This window comes from Podarcis bocagei (genome assembly GCF_964188305.1).
Source record: "Podarcis bocagei genome assembly, chromosome: 8".
NCBI lineage: Eukaryota > Metazoa > Chordata > Lepidosauria > Squamata > Lacertidae > Podarcis > Podarcis bocagei.
In genome coordinates this window covers 29998660-30013876 of record NC_138133.1, presented here as the reverse complement: position 1 = coordinate 30013876, position 15217 = coordinate 29998660, and the positions used below count along the sequence as shown (strand labels likewise).

Below are 15217 nucleotides of genomic sequence, written 5' to 3'. Positions count from 1 at the left end.
CCACTTGCGCACTGCACTAAACTGGCGCAGCACAGTGCAGGGACTCACTTCCACAGCGCTGAACATCACATCTGCACACGTGCAGATGCAGAAAATCGCGTCTGCGCAGACACAGACGCTGAAAATTGCAGACCGGGGCACTCATGCACGCACACAATCTGGCCCACGGAGGGATCTCCGCAGGAACGATCCGGCCCAGGCAAAATAAACCTTGCCGACCCCTGCCCAAGAGGCTCAGTAGCTTTCACCACCTTCAGCAAATACTCAATAAGAAAAAATTAAAAAATTCCTTCCAGTAGCACCTTAAGGATTTATTTTTATTTTTATTTTGACTATGGCAGACCAACACGGCTACCTATCTGTAACTGAACTCAATAAGAAAAGGCTTTAAAGAACATATGCTTGGGGAAATTATGTGTTTAAATGTGAATCAATTTGTGTTCTCACTTTGCAATTAAAAGCAGAATCTACAAATATGACTGTGAAAATAAAGCAAAAAAGCAAATACAGTATTCCTGACTTTTACTTATCAACCTTTGTTGAGATACTGACTCTGCATAGCCACCAGGTGGCAGAATAAGCACTAGAATGTAAACGATTTTCAAACACTCCTCAGAAAAAATGGGAAGAGCTGCAGTTTTGAAAATATGTTTGTTAAATTAAAAAAGAACAAATGATACTGTTAATTTTATCTTGAAGTGGGCTGTGACATTTATATTTTTAAAACCTGAAACTATTTTAGAATTCTAAGGGCAATCATTCAAATACAGGCAGAGATAGGGAAAACAATCACTCAGGTCTCATGTCTAATTATTCGCATATATGTGAATACTCACAATCAAGTTAGAGTTAAGCACCAAGGAGTACATATGAATAAGGAATAAAAAAGTTGCTGATCCTATAAGAGAATGGCAGGTTGCTGCTGTTCATCTCTAGCATGCAGGTTACACTGGTGTGCAATTGAATTAAAATAATGTATCTGTCTTAATGTTATGCTGCAGTCACCTTTGAATGGACTTAACCGTCCAGGGGTCCTTTACCTTACTTTTACCTACTGCAGTGGCAATATACTGTTCCAGCAGACTTTCTTCTTCAGTGTTTGCATGTTAATTAATCCCACTGAAAATTCAGCCAGAGGTATTCCCAGTTGCACATAGGACTGCAGCTAAGTTCTAAGACTGCAAATATGCACATTTACTTGGGAGTAAGCCTCACTGAACTCAGAGTAAATACTGATAGGACTAGGCAGTAAGACTTCTATGCTCAACCCGAACTACAGTTTGAACTCAAACCTAAACACATTGACTTAAAAAAGGGATATCCACCCATTATTCGTGGAGGATAAGGCTGGTAGTCACAATGGTTGTATATTACTTCTAGTACCAGAGGTAGTTTACCTCTGAGTAAGAGCTGCTGGGGATCAGGAATGGCAGGAAGATGCTGTGCTCATATCCTGTTTGTAGGCTCCCCTGAGACTTCTTGTTAGTTACTGCAAGAATGGAAAGCCAGGCTAGATAAGCCTATGTTCTCACCCAGCAGGGATCTTCCTATGTTACTATATTATTGGGGACTAGATTCTTAGAATGATAACACATTTGCTTTCTACACTGATTTTCTGAAGCAGCCCAAACTTGTAGCAAAAACTCTTACAATACTTCACTCAAAGTCTGATCCAAAAATACTTAGAAATGAGGTCAAGCAGCTGAAGCCAGCTAAACACACGGACAAAGGATGTTACAAAATAGATTTGGCCTTACAGCCAAGAGCTGTGCCAACTTATCCCAACACAAGGCATTTGTTTATCTCGTTGGCTGCCAGGCAAGAGAGGATAAAGGATCCCCAGAGGGTCAGGGAGCTGGGGACAGGTTGCTTCCAAAGGATCCTTGTTTGCTTCAGATAATCTGGGCGAGTCTTCAAAACATAAGTCTGGCATGGTCAGCAGCACCCATACGCTGTACAACTGCCTGTTGCTTTCGCTGAAAACCTTTAGTCCCCTCTTCTAGAGAACTTGAAGGAGATAAAAAAGAGGATGTGTAAGTTGCAAGGACGCCTGGTCAAAGCTCACAGGTCAAACACGTTGCTATTCTAAGTGCACTGGTGATCCTGGGCAGCTCGGCGCCTTCTGATTCCCACCTGCAGACTGCATGGGTTCGGGATGATGGGAAACCGGGGCCGCCCTGCCTCTTTTCCTTATCGTACTCCTCTTTTTTCTGCTGCGGGCGGGGCGCAAGCCCAGCGCCAGAAACACCGAGCGGCACAGCTGGGCGATACCATCTCACGTAGGGTCGTGAAGAGGCAGTGGTACGCTCCAAACCGTGCCTCTGGGCCGTCTCTCTCTCTCAGCCCCGCCTCCGCCAGTGACGTCAGAGCTACGCAGCCGGCGCCGCGAAAGTTACGCTCGGCCTGTCACGCAGATATATGTTATATATCCGGCGTACGCGGTCGGGGAGCGGGATGGCCCTGCAGCTGCGCAGTGAGGCCCGCGGGCAGTGACAGGCGCCGCGGAGAAGGCCGCGCACCGGGCCGGGGCCATGGCAGAGACCAAGGAGGTCCCAGGTGCCGGCGGCGGCCCTGAGGAAACAGGCGGCGCCCACACTGCCGCCGCCGCCGCCGCCTCGGAGTCGCTGAGCGCGGGGGAGTACTCTCGGCGGGTGCACCAGTGGCTGTGGGACTCGTACTGCGGCTACCTGAGCTGGCAGAGCGGCCTGGCCGCGCTCATGGCCGGAGCCGCCGCCTCCGCCGCCCCGCCTCCCGGCGGCGGCTACTACTACAGCCCCTTCCACTACCTCCTCGCGACCCCTCCGGCTCCCGCCGCCAGCGGCCCCGCCCCGCCGCGCGCGGCCCCGGCTTGGCAACCGCCCGCGGGGAGGCACGCGCCTCTGACCCAACGGGCCGCCCCCGCCGCCAGCTCCCTGAGGGAACCCGGCCGGCTGGCAGGTGAGAGGAGTTGAGCGGGGAAGGGGCGCCGGGGCTGAAGCGGAGAGAAGGGGGCGGGGGCGGCCTGAGGGTTGGGTTTCCATGGTGATGTTTACGGGACTGGGGGAGGGGAGGGAGGCGCGCCGTTTGGCCTGGGGTGTAGATGCGAGAAGCAGCGCCTGGGAGGTGGGCTTCTTATAATAAGCGTTTTGGTAAATGCTGTGGCGCCCTTTTAAAGACTTCAACAAATCTGTTGTGGCAGAAGTTTTCCTTAACAGGAGATAGATACGGAACGTGGTTCTCAGTTGTTGGGCGCACACAAACACACTTGCACAAGAGAAGGAAATGCTGTCAGCGAGGGTTTGTTTGTTATTCTTTCACCTCGCCCTTCCTCCAGCTGGAGCCCAGGGTGGCTAACAACAATCTTAAAAACACAATACAGTGGTACCTCAGGTTAAGTACTTAATTCGTTCCAGAGGTCCGTTCTTAACCTGAAACTGTTCTTAACCTGAAGCACCACTTTAGCTAATGGGGCCTCCTGCTGCTGCCACCGCGCGGTTTCTGTTCTCATCCTGGGGCAAAGTTCTTAACCCCAGGTAGTATTTCTGGGTTAGCGGAGTCTGTAACCTGAAGCGTATGTAACCCGAGGTACCACTGCACAGATTTCACAAAACCATAATTTAAAATAAATAAAACAGAACGATAATAGTGTTTGGAATGTAATGTAGAAGGCAATAAACTCTGTTAAAATAGGTAAAGGTAAAGGGACCCCTGACCATTAGGTCCAGTTGTGCCCGACTCTGGGGTTGTGGCGCTCATCTTGCTTTATTGGCCGAGGGAGCCGGCGTACAGCTTCCGGGTCATGTGGCCAGCATGACAAAGCCGCTTCTGGCGAACCAGAGCAGCGCACAGAAACGCCGTTTACCTTCCCGCTGGAGCAGTACCTATTTATCTACTTGCACTTTGATGTGCTTTCGAACTGCTAGGTTGACACCTGTTTTATTCATTAAATACCTACCCCTCACCTCCGGGTGGCAACCCAGGGTGGCAAAGTGTTTTAACTTTACACCTGGTTGTTGGCAATGTGGAGGGACAGGGACAACTGAATCTCAGTCAGGAGGAAATGCCATAATGTTGGGGGTGGGCACCACCGAGAAGTCCCTGCCTTATGCCCCTACTCCTTGGTCTTTGCCTACCAGTGGCATCATGGACAAGTTCTCCCAAGCATAGGTTGGATATTATCACCACCACCACCACCATTTTATTTCTATGCCGCATTTCCATAGTTAAAACAATGCTCAAGGCAGCTTACAGCATGAGAAGATTTACATAATTACCAACATAACATAACAAAAATCATAAACAATAAATAAAACACATCAAAAGGTACACAACCAAATGGAAAACAATTTCCACATAAATAAAATCTAAAACTAAAAAATACAACATTAATATCAATTACAATTTAAAATGACATAGATAAAAAATAAAAACAAATTTAAAAAGGAGCCCTCTCTGTCGAGCAGCAGCAGGCCTTTATGGAGCCTGTCAGGCCCCGCCCCAAACCAGGTGGAGAGAGGCAGGGCAGGGCCCTTCAGGCCCTTCAGGCCCCCAGCAGGTCAGTCCTGGGCAGCAGCATCTGGGGAGGTGTTCTAAAAGTACTAGTGCCAGACACCAAACCCTACATATATTAAGTAAAATAGAAACATCCCCACCCATCTTTTCCCCCCTCCACCTCTTTCCCCCTTTTCTTCCTGATGTCTTAACAAATGAAACTGATTTGTAAAAAATATTACATGGGGGATACGAGAGAGAGACATTGCACAGACCTTTGTAAATCAAGAAAATATTTAATAAATAAAAAAATAAAAGTACTAGTGCCCCAGACTGTACAGGGCGTTATATGTCCATACTCTTGAACTGGGCCTTGTGCAGAGTTCTTCTTGCTACCCCATGTAAAAACATGGCAGTGGAATTCTTCACTAACTGCATCTTCTGAACTATACTAAAAGGCAGCTCTATGTAGAGTGTGTTGCAGTAATTCAACTGAGAGATGGTAGAGTGTGTGTTGCTGGTCATTGCCACCAGGCTGTCTTGGTCCACACATGGCTGCTGGTTTCCATTAAAGTGAATGGGGGACAATATGAATGCCATGAAGCTGTGTAGATGTCCCCCAATACTACTGTATGGGAGCAGTCCTTTAAGGATGACCGAGATTGTTTCAGTGCCATACCCAGATCTGAAGGCAAACTGAAATTAGGTTGAATAATTAATTTTATCCTGGAATGTTTGTCGTTGGCGAGCTGTCACACTCTGCTATCTTGCCCAGGAATGGGATATGTGACTGGATGGTTCAGGAAGGAATGCACTACGACTTCTAAGTGAGACATAATCCATTCCCTTGATCCACCTAATCAAGTTCCTCCTTGCTAGATCTTAAAAGTCAAAATGGGCAAGGGTCAAGAGAGCATGTGGTGAGCCTGACATCTAATGTTCTGCTGTATCCTCAGGCAACAATAACTGAAAAAAATGGCAATGCTCTAAGTACCTCTAAAGGCCTAATCAACTGTGGTATCAAGTTTGGAGCAGACATTGACTTTCGATGCGAGAATGGTCAATTTTCAAGTGGTTGGCCATTTTTTCTCCAAGGCTGTGCCTCACCAATTATTTTACTACTCATAAAAACTCTGCTGAGCAGTTCACTGAGGACAGAGTAGAGGGGGAGCTTGGAATGAAAGCAAGCCTGTCTATAGGCGTGAGCAGCTGGGTACACTTGTCGTGGCCCTTGGAGAGCTACCGTAAGTCGGCCAAGAGGCCCTGCTATCTTATGTAACCAGACTGGCTGATTTTTTGTTTGAGTTTACAACTTTATTCTAACAGGACCTCCACCCTGGCCTCAGACCAGCTGAGCCTGATAAAAAGCCTAATAAATTTGTTCGTGTTTTTAAGGGGCTGTACGAGTCTTTGTTGATTTTGCTGCATTCTAAGTTCCATTGAGATGAGTGGGGCTTGCTTTCAGGAAATAGGTATAGGTTGGAATTCAACATGTCTACCCTTCTAGAAACTTTTGGTAAAGATAAGTATGGAAGGGCTTGGGTGGGGCCCTTTAGATAAGTGCATAAGAGCCTTCCTAGAGGTAATTAAGCTATTTCTTGGCCAGCAGCCGGTTTCCTACAATTGTTAGTGAGATGCCTCTGGAAAACCTACAATGTCACTCAGAAGTGCAGTTTGTGGTATGATACCATTGCATTGAAATATTTGTCATTTCTGCAGAAACACCAAGTGCATCTAATGCAGAATGTCAAGTCGTTCCCTAAAAATAAATGCAGAAGCCCAAATCTTGAAATTCCATTTTCAAGCATTGATTCTCATGTGTATTTTCAAAAGGGAAATATGAAATTTAGAGTAGGAAAAAGGGTGCTTTCCAAATCAAGTGTAAAATGTATGTTCTTCCTTACTGCCTCCCTTTTAAAGCACAAGGAAGCATCAGGACTAGTTGCAAAATAGTGGCATAAGGATTGATCATACAGCTTTCAAACTAGCTAGCAAAGCTGCAGTAAGACCTCGTTAAAAGCAACCATTTAATAAGTGTATCTTACAGGTGAGAAAAACTTCAGTATGAGAGATAAGTGATTAGTACAAGACCAGCCATGGCAGAGAATTATTTTTGATTGCAGATTTACTTTCTGTTGAGAATTAGATTACATTAACTAATTCTCATTAACTTAACTTGGAAAAAGTATATAAAGTGTATTGATTAGATCAGCATACAATTACATCTCATTTTAAAATATGTAAATAGTAGAAATAGTAAAGTTCATTAAGAGAAGAAATAGAATTGAATATAAATAGAAAGATCATTTTTAAAATAACCATTTAACACTGTAATTGTCAATTAAACTAAACACAATTTCTTTATTAGCACATTAGTTTCCACACATGTAATTCGAATCCCTTGATCCCTACAAATCAGCCAGATATCTACGAATAGATCCAAAGCTACTTTCCCTCCATCCCAACGCTAGATGGTTCATGGCAAGGCCTCAGTTCTCTGTGAATAGCTCAAGTATTATTGCAGCAGACCTCGTGCCAGGATAGCATGGCATGGGAGAAGACTATCAGGCAGTCTTTTTTGTTGCTTCTCAGCACTTTGTTTTCACTTGAGAACATTGGTTCACATAGTAATGATCATATGGTGGTAAATTTCCATTAAGCTGGTGTGGTTTCCAGTTGTGTCTATGTGTTTTCGTGCATTATACATACAACTATAATATTGCATCATTTGCAATTGGTTATGTAAAGTGAAGGGACGTGGGTGGCGCTGTGGTCTAAACCACAGAGCCTAGGGCTTGCCAATCGGAAGGTCAGCGGTTCGAATCCCTGCAATGGGGTGAGCCCCCGTTGCTCGGTCCCAGCTCCTGCCAACCTAGCAGTTCGAAAGCACATCAAAGTGCAAGTAGATAAATAGGTACCGCTCCAGCGGGAAGGTAAACGTCGTTTCCATGTGCTGCTCTGGTTCGCCAGAAGCAGCTTAGTCATGCTGGCCACATGACCCAGAAAAACTGTCTCTGGACAAACGTCGGCTCCCTCGGCCAGTAAAGCGTGATAAGCGCCACAACCCCAGAGTCGTTCGCGACTAGACTTAACTGTCAGGGGTCCTTTACCTTTACCTTTTATGTAAAGTGAAATATAATAAGCCTATCTGCACATTGCACCTTTTTTCAAGCTGTTTATTTTGTATTAATACTATACTATTGAATACTCTTGTTTTTAAAAAACAGGTCGTGAATATATTATCCCATCGTTGGCTCACAGGTTTATAGCAGAGATGGTGGACTTCTTCATTCTTTTCTTTATTAAAGCAACCATAGTTTTGAGTATTATGCACCTCAGTGGAATAAAGTAAGTTTTATAATACATAATATAGAAAATGTTATAATTTCTCCTCTTCTTAACTGTGCTCTTCTTTTCATTGAATTAGAAAAACATATAACAGAACTAGTCCATTTCAAATTGCAGGTGGAGGCTGAATGACTGAATGTTCTTCATACCAAAATAAATCCCTGAACATAGAAAACATATATGTTAAAGGATCTAGCCAAGTTTCCTCCCTGCCATACTAGATTTCTAGCTGTAGAACTATTTTTCCATGTAGGAACACTCATGAATGAGTTTTTTCAAATATTTTGATACATTTTAATTTGGTGCTGTGGTTTAAAAAAATGTTAGTTGCTTTGAGCCAAAAAAATGTTTCTTTATTAAACAACAAACTAATATGATAATAATACTTTGTATAAGCTTAAATTTAGCTGTACCCTATTTCTCAAGCTTTGGAGTTGCAGCAAAACTTAAGTCATACTTCAAGATTTAGTAAATACAGCACTTGCAAAATGAGTGCTATAGTCCTTGGGTGTAGGTGACTTTTGACTTAATGAATATTGTTTCCTTATAGAGAAGTATATTGGAAAATTATGTTCATCTTTTTAAAAATTATAGAATACTTGTTTGCATCTCACCTAATGTTTTTTAACGTGGCATTTAAAAAATAATTGTATAGCTTGATAAAAGTTGATAAGTTGGCATTGGTCGATATAAAATATTTAGGTTTTTCAGATGGGGTTTGCTTACCTCAAAATAATTAACATAATCCAGCATTTTTGTACACTTTGAAGTATTTGTAACAGTTCACATACACTACCATATTTTAGACTGTACAACTTCCCCGTGTTGGAGGAAGTTTGGAGGAGAAGATAGAGTATTTTTATCCATGAATTTTGAGACTGAGAGTTTGGCTTGCCTAAGGTTACACTGTGAAGTTCATGACATAGGCAAGATTAGTCCTGGGGACTTCCTACCATATACTAGCTCTCACGCTTTTGTAGATGTGGAATTGTGCTTTTAGATGCGAAATAAGCATATTTTCTGCATGAATTGAAACTGTTGCCAAGAGCGAGTAGCATCCAGCTTGTGTAATCTAAATACAGTTGGAACTGGCTGAAATATAGACACAATTTGTCATGGGTATAGCCAGGATTTTTGTTGTGGGGGAGCAGAACCTCAGTTATTTAAGTATTTTTTATGGATTTTTCTTGATGGAGGGGCAGCTGCCCCCCTTGGCTACACCCATGCAACTTAATTCTGATTCCTTAGTCACTACTCAATTCTATGCACTTAAAATTCCCATCAGGTGAAAACATTTGACAGGAAAGTGGCGATTGAATAGAAGCATCTATACTGTAGTGCGATATTGTATGTTAGTGTTATTGATTACTAAAATGATTTTTTTTTTTTTTTTGGTGCAGGGATATATCCAAGTTTGCCATGCATTACATCATAGAGGAAATAGATGAAGACACTTCCATGGAAGATTTACAGAAAATGATGATAGTGGCCCTTGTCTACAGATTGCTAGTCTGCTTCTATGAGGTATCTAAGCCTTAACTACACGTTCAGTAGTGAATAGTGAGAACATATGTCTTAATCCTTAGTGAGCTTAAACTGACACAGATAATGAGAACTTTTGGAAAAGTCACCGATATACAAAATGAATTCCTATTTTATGTTACATTCTAGTGTGACCAAGAAGCAGAAGCCACTCTCTACATAGTCTCTAGGGTTATGAGTTGCCCATGACAGGGAGCAGGTTATCCCTCCCTCTCCAGTTATATCCCCAATTACAAAACATGTTTTGAAGTTCTTCTGGTTTCATCAAGTTAGCTTCATTTTTAATGTATTTGCATTTGGAAGGTTGTGCAAGGTAAAATATTGTTTCCTGGCGACAAAATTTGAAATGGCATTTATTTTCAGATTATTTGCATTTGGGGAGCAGGTGGAGCAACCCCAGGGAAATTTCTGCTTGGGCTTCGAGTTGTGACATGCGACACATCTGTACTTATTGCACCAAGTCGCGTGTTAGTGATTCCATCTTCTAATGTGAGCATGACAACGTAAGTTAACTTTTTTTGTATCACTATTATGTTGGTACAAGTAGTGGTTCATCAGTTTTTTCTAGTTACATTGAATAAATAGTTATTTTTTCCTTCATTGAATAGAGCCTTGCGATAAGGTCTTTTGCCCACCTCCACTTCAATTTCAAGGTGGCTTACAGCCTAATTAAACTTTATACAGTAAGATTTTTTTAACAAAATAAGCCAACAATAGTGACAGCTGGGATTGAAAACAAGCACTATAAAGACATTTACCAGGCTTTGGCAGAACAGCAGTATCCCTGCGGCTGAACAGGGTTTGAATCCAGTGTAACTTTGCATCAGCTTTACTTACACTGGCTTTCTTTATGCCAGCTTCTTGTGTGTAGGATTGTTCCCTTCATTGTCATCTAACAATTTATGAGGAAGAAAGCTTGGTTATTTATAACTCCCTGAATTACTGTTCTGATATTTATCCTTATGAGGTATAACAATCAGAACCATACAGGGTATTCTATGGTGCGACAATGCTTGTCTTTGTATAAAGGCATTATAATATTGAATCCTTTACTAATGATCTCTGGTTGCTTTTCCTGGAGAAACGGTGTTTGAATATTTAATGAATGGAAGAAGTGTGTTAGTAAAACACAAAATACAAGGTGTGCAGCAGTACACCAGCTGTGAAGGGGGAACATGGCTTTGGTGTGGCTTTGTTAAGAGTGGATTCTTCAAACTAGGACTAATATCCTTGATTCTGAAAGTAACAATAGAAAATTTGTCTTAATGAAAGCTGATGTGTATTGGTTCTCAGAAATGGAAATTATTCTGAGAGGGGGGTTGGTTTTTGTGTTTTTGTGTTTTTTTTAGCAGTTGTATAACTCGTCAAAATAACTCGTTTACAGAACTGCAGAGATGACATATAATCTCTTTTCTTTCCAGATCTACAATACGAGCTTTGATCAAGAATTTTTCTATTGCTTCCTTTTTTCCTGCATTCATTACCCTGCTGTTTTTTCAGCATAACCGAACAGCCTATGATATTGTAGCAGGAACAATTGTGGTAAAACGAAACGGTGTCAGATGATACACAAGGAAGCCAGGATTCTACTGTTCAAATGTGCTGATGACATCTGGTGGATTTCTGAATCTGTCACTCCAGAACAGTGCCAATGATGACACTGAACTTTTTTTAAAATTCCAGCAGTGCCATAAACATTGGAGAAAATGGCATTGATATAATTTGAGAGTATTTGAACTGATCAAGAGAATGTTATCTTCAAAAGCTATTGGCAGCCTATGGTCAGAGTGTCTTCTAGTGTATGAGAAATGCTAGTTCTACAGTAAAAGAGAGACTTATTTTTCATGAACACTCAAAACTATTACAGGAGATAACCAAAGGGATTATAGTGTTTGCGGCAAATTGCTAGAAGTTATATAATGCTATGGTGGCAGACTTGAGTTGCCACTTTATAAAGCCTTATCATGAATTTCTCATGCAAACATTGTATTTTAATACTCAAAAGTTTTCTTTTAAACATCTTGTGTGTCTTGCATGATGAAGAGATCTTGAACACAAATCCAGTAACTGAATATGTGCTATATCATGGAAGACAGATAATTCTGGTATTGGTAAACTGGTATATATTGGAGTTCTGACAGTATTACTATAGGGAATTGATGCAAATTACATGTTAATCACTGCTTAGGATAAGGAAAAGTTTGATTTCTCTCTCGTCCCCCTCCCCCTTTGTAAGAGCACAGAAAACTTAAACTAGTGCAAAAAGGAGAAAAACAAACTTCAGATTTGTTTAATGAGAACCACAGTATGTTTGAGATACGAGCAAAAGGAAGTTTATGCATAGCCTTTTGCACCATTTTATAACAAAATAATTTTTTTAAAAATAGCCAGTAACACTATTGCTAAAGCAATAGAGAATCTGTGTGATCTTTGAAAAAGCAAATATAAATAGGTGCACTTTCACTTTATCTGGTTGTGTGCCTAGATAATTTAAATTATCCTTATTGAACAAAGCATATTTTGCATGATTTATTTTTACAAATAGAATATTAGCTGAATAGCACATTGGTATCAAGTTTTTATGGCTTGGCAAACTTTAAAAAGTATTACCATTCTCCCTTAATCTTCTGTTCCCTTAAGATCAAATACTATGTAACCAGAACACAATGTTTCTATTAGTTTCTGGTCACTTGATAAGGAACTAACTTATTGTAATGGGATATTGCTGATTTTTTTAAAAAACAACACGTCTTTTAAAAATGTAACTATTATAACATACACTGGTGTTTTCAAGTTATTGCAGTATCTCAGTTTAAGGAAGTTCACAACTGAGCCATTGGTTTAGTTTTGGAACTGGAATGGTGTCGTGAGATTCAGATTCTTGTCCATGTACATAAGCAGGGATCTCAAACTTGACAGATCATATGGCTACAGTGGTGACTTTCCAAATGTAACAGAGTATCAGAAATATTCTTCTAATTAGACAAACAGTTAAGAGGGAAGGGCTGCTGTTCAATAGGGAGCAGCAAAGAAATATTATTTCTCGCCTCACAGGAATTTTGAGAAGTCCTGTGTTCAAATAAAGATGACTGTGCGAGAGCCTCTTGGAGGGGAGATCATACAGGAGTAAGTACTTAACATTTCGCCTAAAATACATTTCTGGAAGGATTAAAAGTTTGTGCCAAGGCTGCTTCCTTAACTCGTCTCTTTCCATCTTTCTGAATGAATTAATTTTAGGGCTGAAAAATCTGCAAGTAGTCTTGCTGCTACGGTTTGCAGCACTGAACATAAATGCATGTTGAGGAAGGCCTTCTTACAGGAGAGCACTGATGGATTGGGAGATTTACCACACCCACTTGTCTTATGGCAAATATCCTATTCCTTAGAACTAAAGAACCTATGAGCCAATTGGCAGGCAATGCTAAGCTGAACTAGTTTAGCATGGGTTTCTTGAAGAGATCTTGGCCACTGCACTTCTCTGCTTCTCCCACACCCTGCTAATGCTAATACATCTTGTCATTCAGACAAGATGTAACCAGGGTTTATTCATGGTTTGGTTTAGCTTTAGGTGCCTGTCTTCATTAATTATAACTTAGCACTAATTCAGTCCCTCTGAGAGAACAGCTGGGCTGACAAATCAAATAAGCTCTATGAATCGAGTAGTAAGAGGTAGCTCCACACAGCATTGCTGAATTATGTGCTACTAGTTTATCCTAGTTTAATTAAAGCTGATATCAATTGGGGATAGCATCTCTGCTTCTGGTGTGATAAGATCATTCAGTTACTTCCAACAGCAAGGGATAGCAGAATTGACTACCTGCAGAGTAGTCAGGCCCAGAACAGTGAACCATGTGGAAAATCATGGAGTGGAGCTCTGACTAGTGGAAGTCAGTCCATCTGGATGTGAAAAAGGTTGTCACCAGTTCAAGGATTGTGGATTTTGACTATGTTTGCACTACCCTTCTGTGTTGCATTTAACTTGTAAGGTGTTTTTTGCACACAGTTCCATCAATTGAAGGGTACATTTCTACACTTTTAGTTAAGCTGAGAGAGACACAGTAGTCGTAGCAGCAGCGGTATTATCAGTTGTAGAGCACAAAGGACACAAACTGCTTTGATCAACTATTTTAGTAATGAATACTGCAGTACTTGTGTTATTAGATATTATAAAGATTAATTAAGCCAGCATTTAAACTGCATACATGATTGCTTTTTTATACTTTGGGTATGTGTCTTTATGTTGCATTTATCAAGTTGTTGCTTTGTTGCTCATAGTTGAGTATTACATATTTTAGGCTTTAAAACCCACATTTTTCAGTGAAAGCTGCTAATTCCTGGCTGCTGGGGCTGATAAATTTGTTATGGTAATATGTTATTTTAAAAGGTGCTTCATAAATTCATCTTTGTTTCTAGACCTTTGGCTCATCAACTAATAGTTTAGTTGCATTACTCTTGAGCCACCATGCTTCAAAAGGTCTCAGGAACAGCAGAATGGAAAGGTTACGAGTTTTTTTTTACCTGCCCCCAAGCATATACAAAAAAGCCAGCCAGACATGGAGTTGTGCATATTGCAAAAGCAGGTTCTACATCACAAAGTAAAATGCCCACAACTGGCAACTGCTCCTTGACTTCTTGCCTCCCACATCCCTTTCGAAAAAGGAGTAAATGTGTTCAGCCACTTATGTTATTTTTCTTTAGGCTATCAAATATGCTAGAAACCCATCCCTGAGGACTGCTAGGATAAAAGCAAAATACGTGGGACAAAATGTTCTTTGTGTGTCTTGAGGACTTTGGCCTCTGCAGCAGAGGATTAGGGCAAGAGAAAACAATGGAGAATGGTTTGCTAGATGGTGATAATGCAAGCTGTTGGAAAAACATAGTTGAAAGGTCCTTATCCAGTTTTTTTTTGAGGCATGTATATAAACCTAAAGACCTACTAGCCTTAAGATAGCAGGAAAGGGGAGAAATGAGCACAAACCTCCTGACTGGAACTCTTGAAGGGTTCTGTGAAGATGAGGACCTGCATATGGGACTGCAGACCGCAAAGAAGAAGAACCTCTTATAAACCAAGCTGAGACTGTTAATCAAGGTACCTGTGATCGTTTATCTTTCACTTGCTGCCAGTTACTTGGCAGTAACTAGGCAGTAACTATTTTAATAAAGACATTATTGTCCCTGGTTTATTACGTATGGCTGCAAGGTAAAGTGTATTCAAATGCTCCAGACAACTGGGTTTAGCCCTCTGGGTTTTGAAGTTCAGGCACCCTGTTATTAGCACAATAACAGATGCATTTAATTTACACTGATCAGCATTTGTTCACTGTAAATATAAGACGTATATCCTACTAACAGAGAATTTGTAGATTCTTGTAAGACCACGTGCTTATATTAAAATTCACCACAAACATATTTCCATAATTTTTATTGATGGCATTTATCCCATGGTTTAACATGTTAATTATACTGTAATAAACATGGCTTTAATATTAAACTTTTCCTTATTATCCAAAGTCACCAGAGTCCATTTCCGTAAATATAAAAATATATACTTAACACTTTGTACAATACTGGTTTTTGGTCCAAACAAAAATGGATCAGAAAAGCCAATAAACTCACTTTAAGAATTCCCAATTTTAAAGGTCTTTAATGGATTTAGGCAACTTTGAATAATGAGATTTACATAATAAAATCTGAGACAATACTAAACAAAAATTTGCTGTAACACACAAAATTAAAATTTCAAGTTCACAGATCTGTTATGTCAAAGTACATTGAGAAACTGAATTGTATTTACACATTTGTTTCATAATAAAATATTGAAAAAGCGAGACAGGTGATAAGGAGTAAGAATGAAAAT

General features: G+C 40.9%; 1 protein-coding gene across 1 annotated transcript; it reads left to right on the top strand.

Annotated features, from left to right (window-relative positions):
• The first annotated feature begins 2180 nt into the window (after positions 1-2180).
• FAM8A1 (family with sequence similarity 8 member A1) lies at positions 2181-14769 on the top strand. Its single transcript, XM_081206590.1, has 5 exons — positions 2181-2937; positions 7698-7818; positions 9219-9342; positions 9724-9863; positions 10782-14769. Exons 1-5 carry the CDS (start codon positions 2532-2534, stop codon positions 10924-10926), a joined length of 936 nt encoding a protein of 311 aa, XP_081062716.1. The 5' UTR covers positions 2181-2531; the 3' UTR covers positions 10927-14769.
• The last annotated feature ends 448 nt before the right edge of the window (positions 14770-15217 follow it).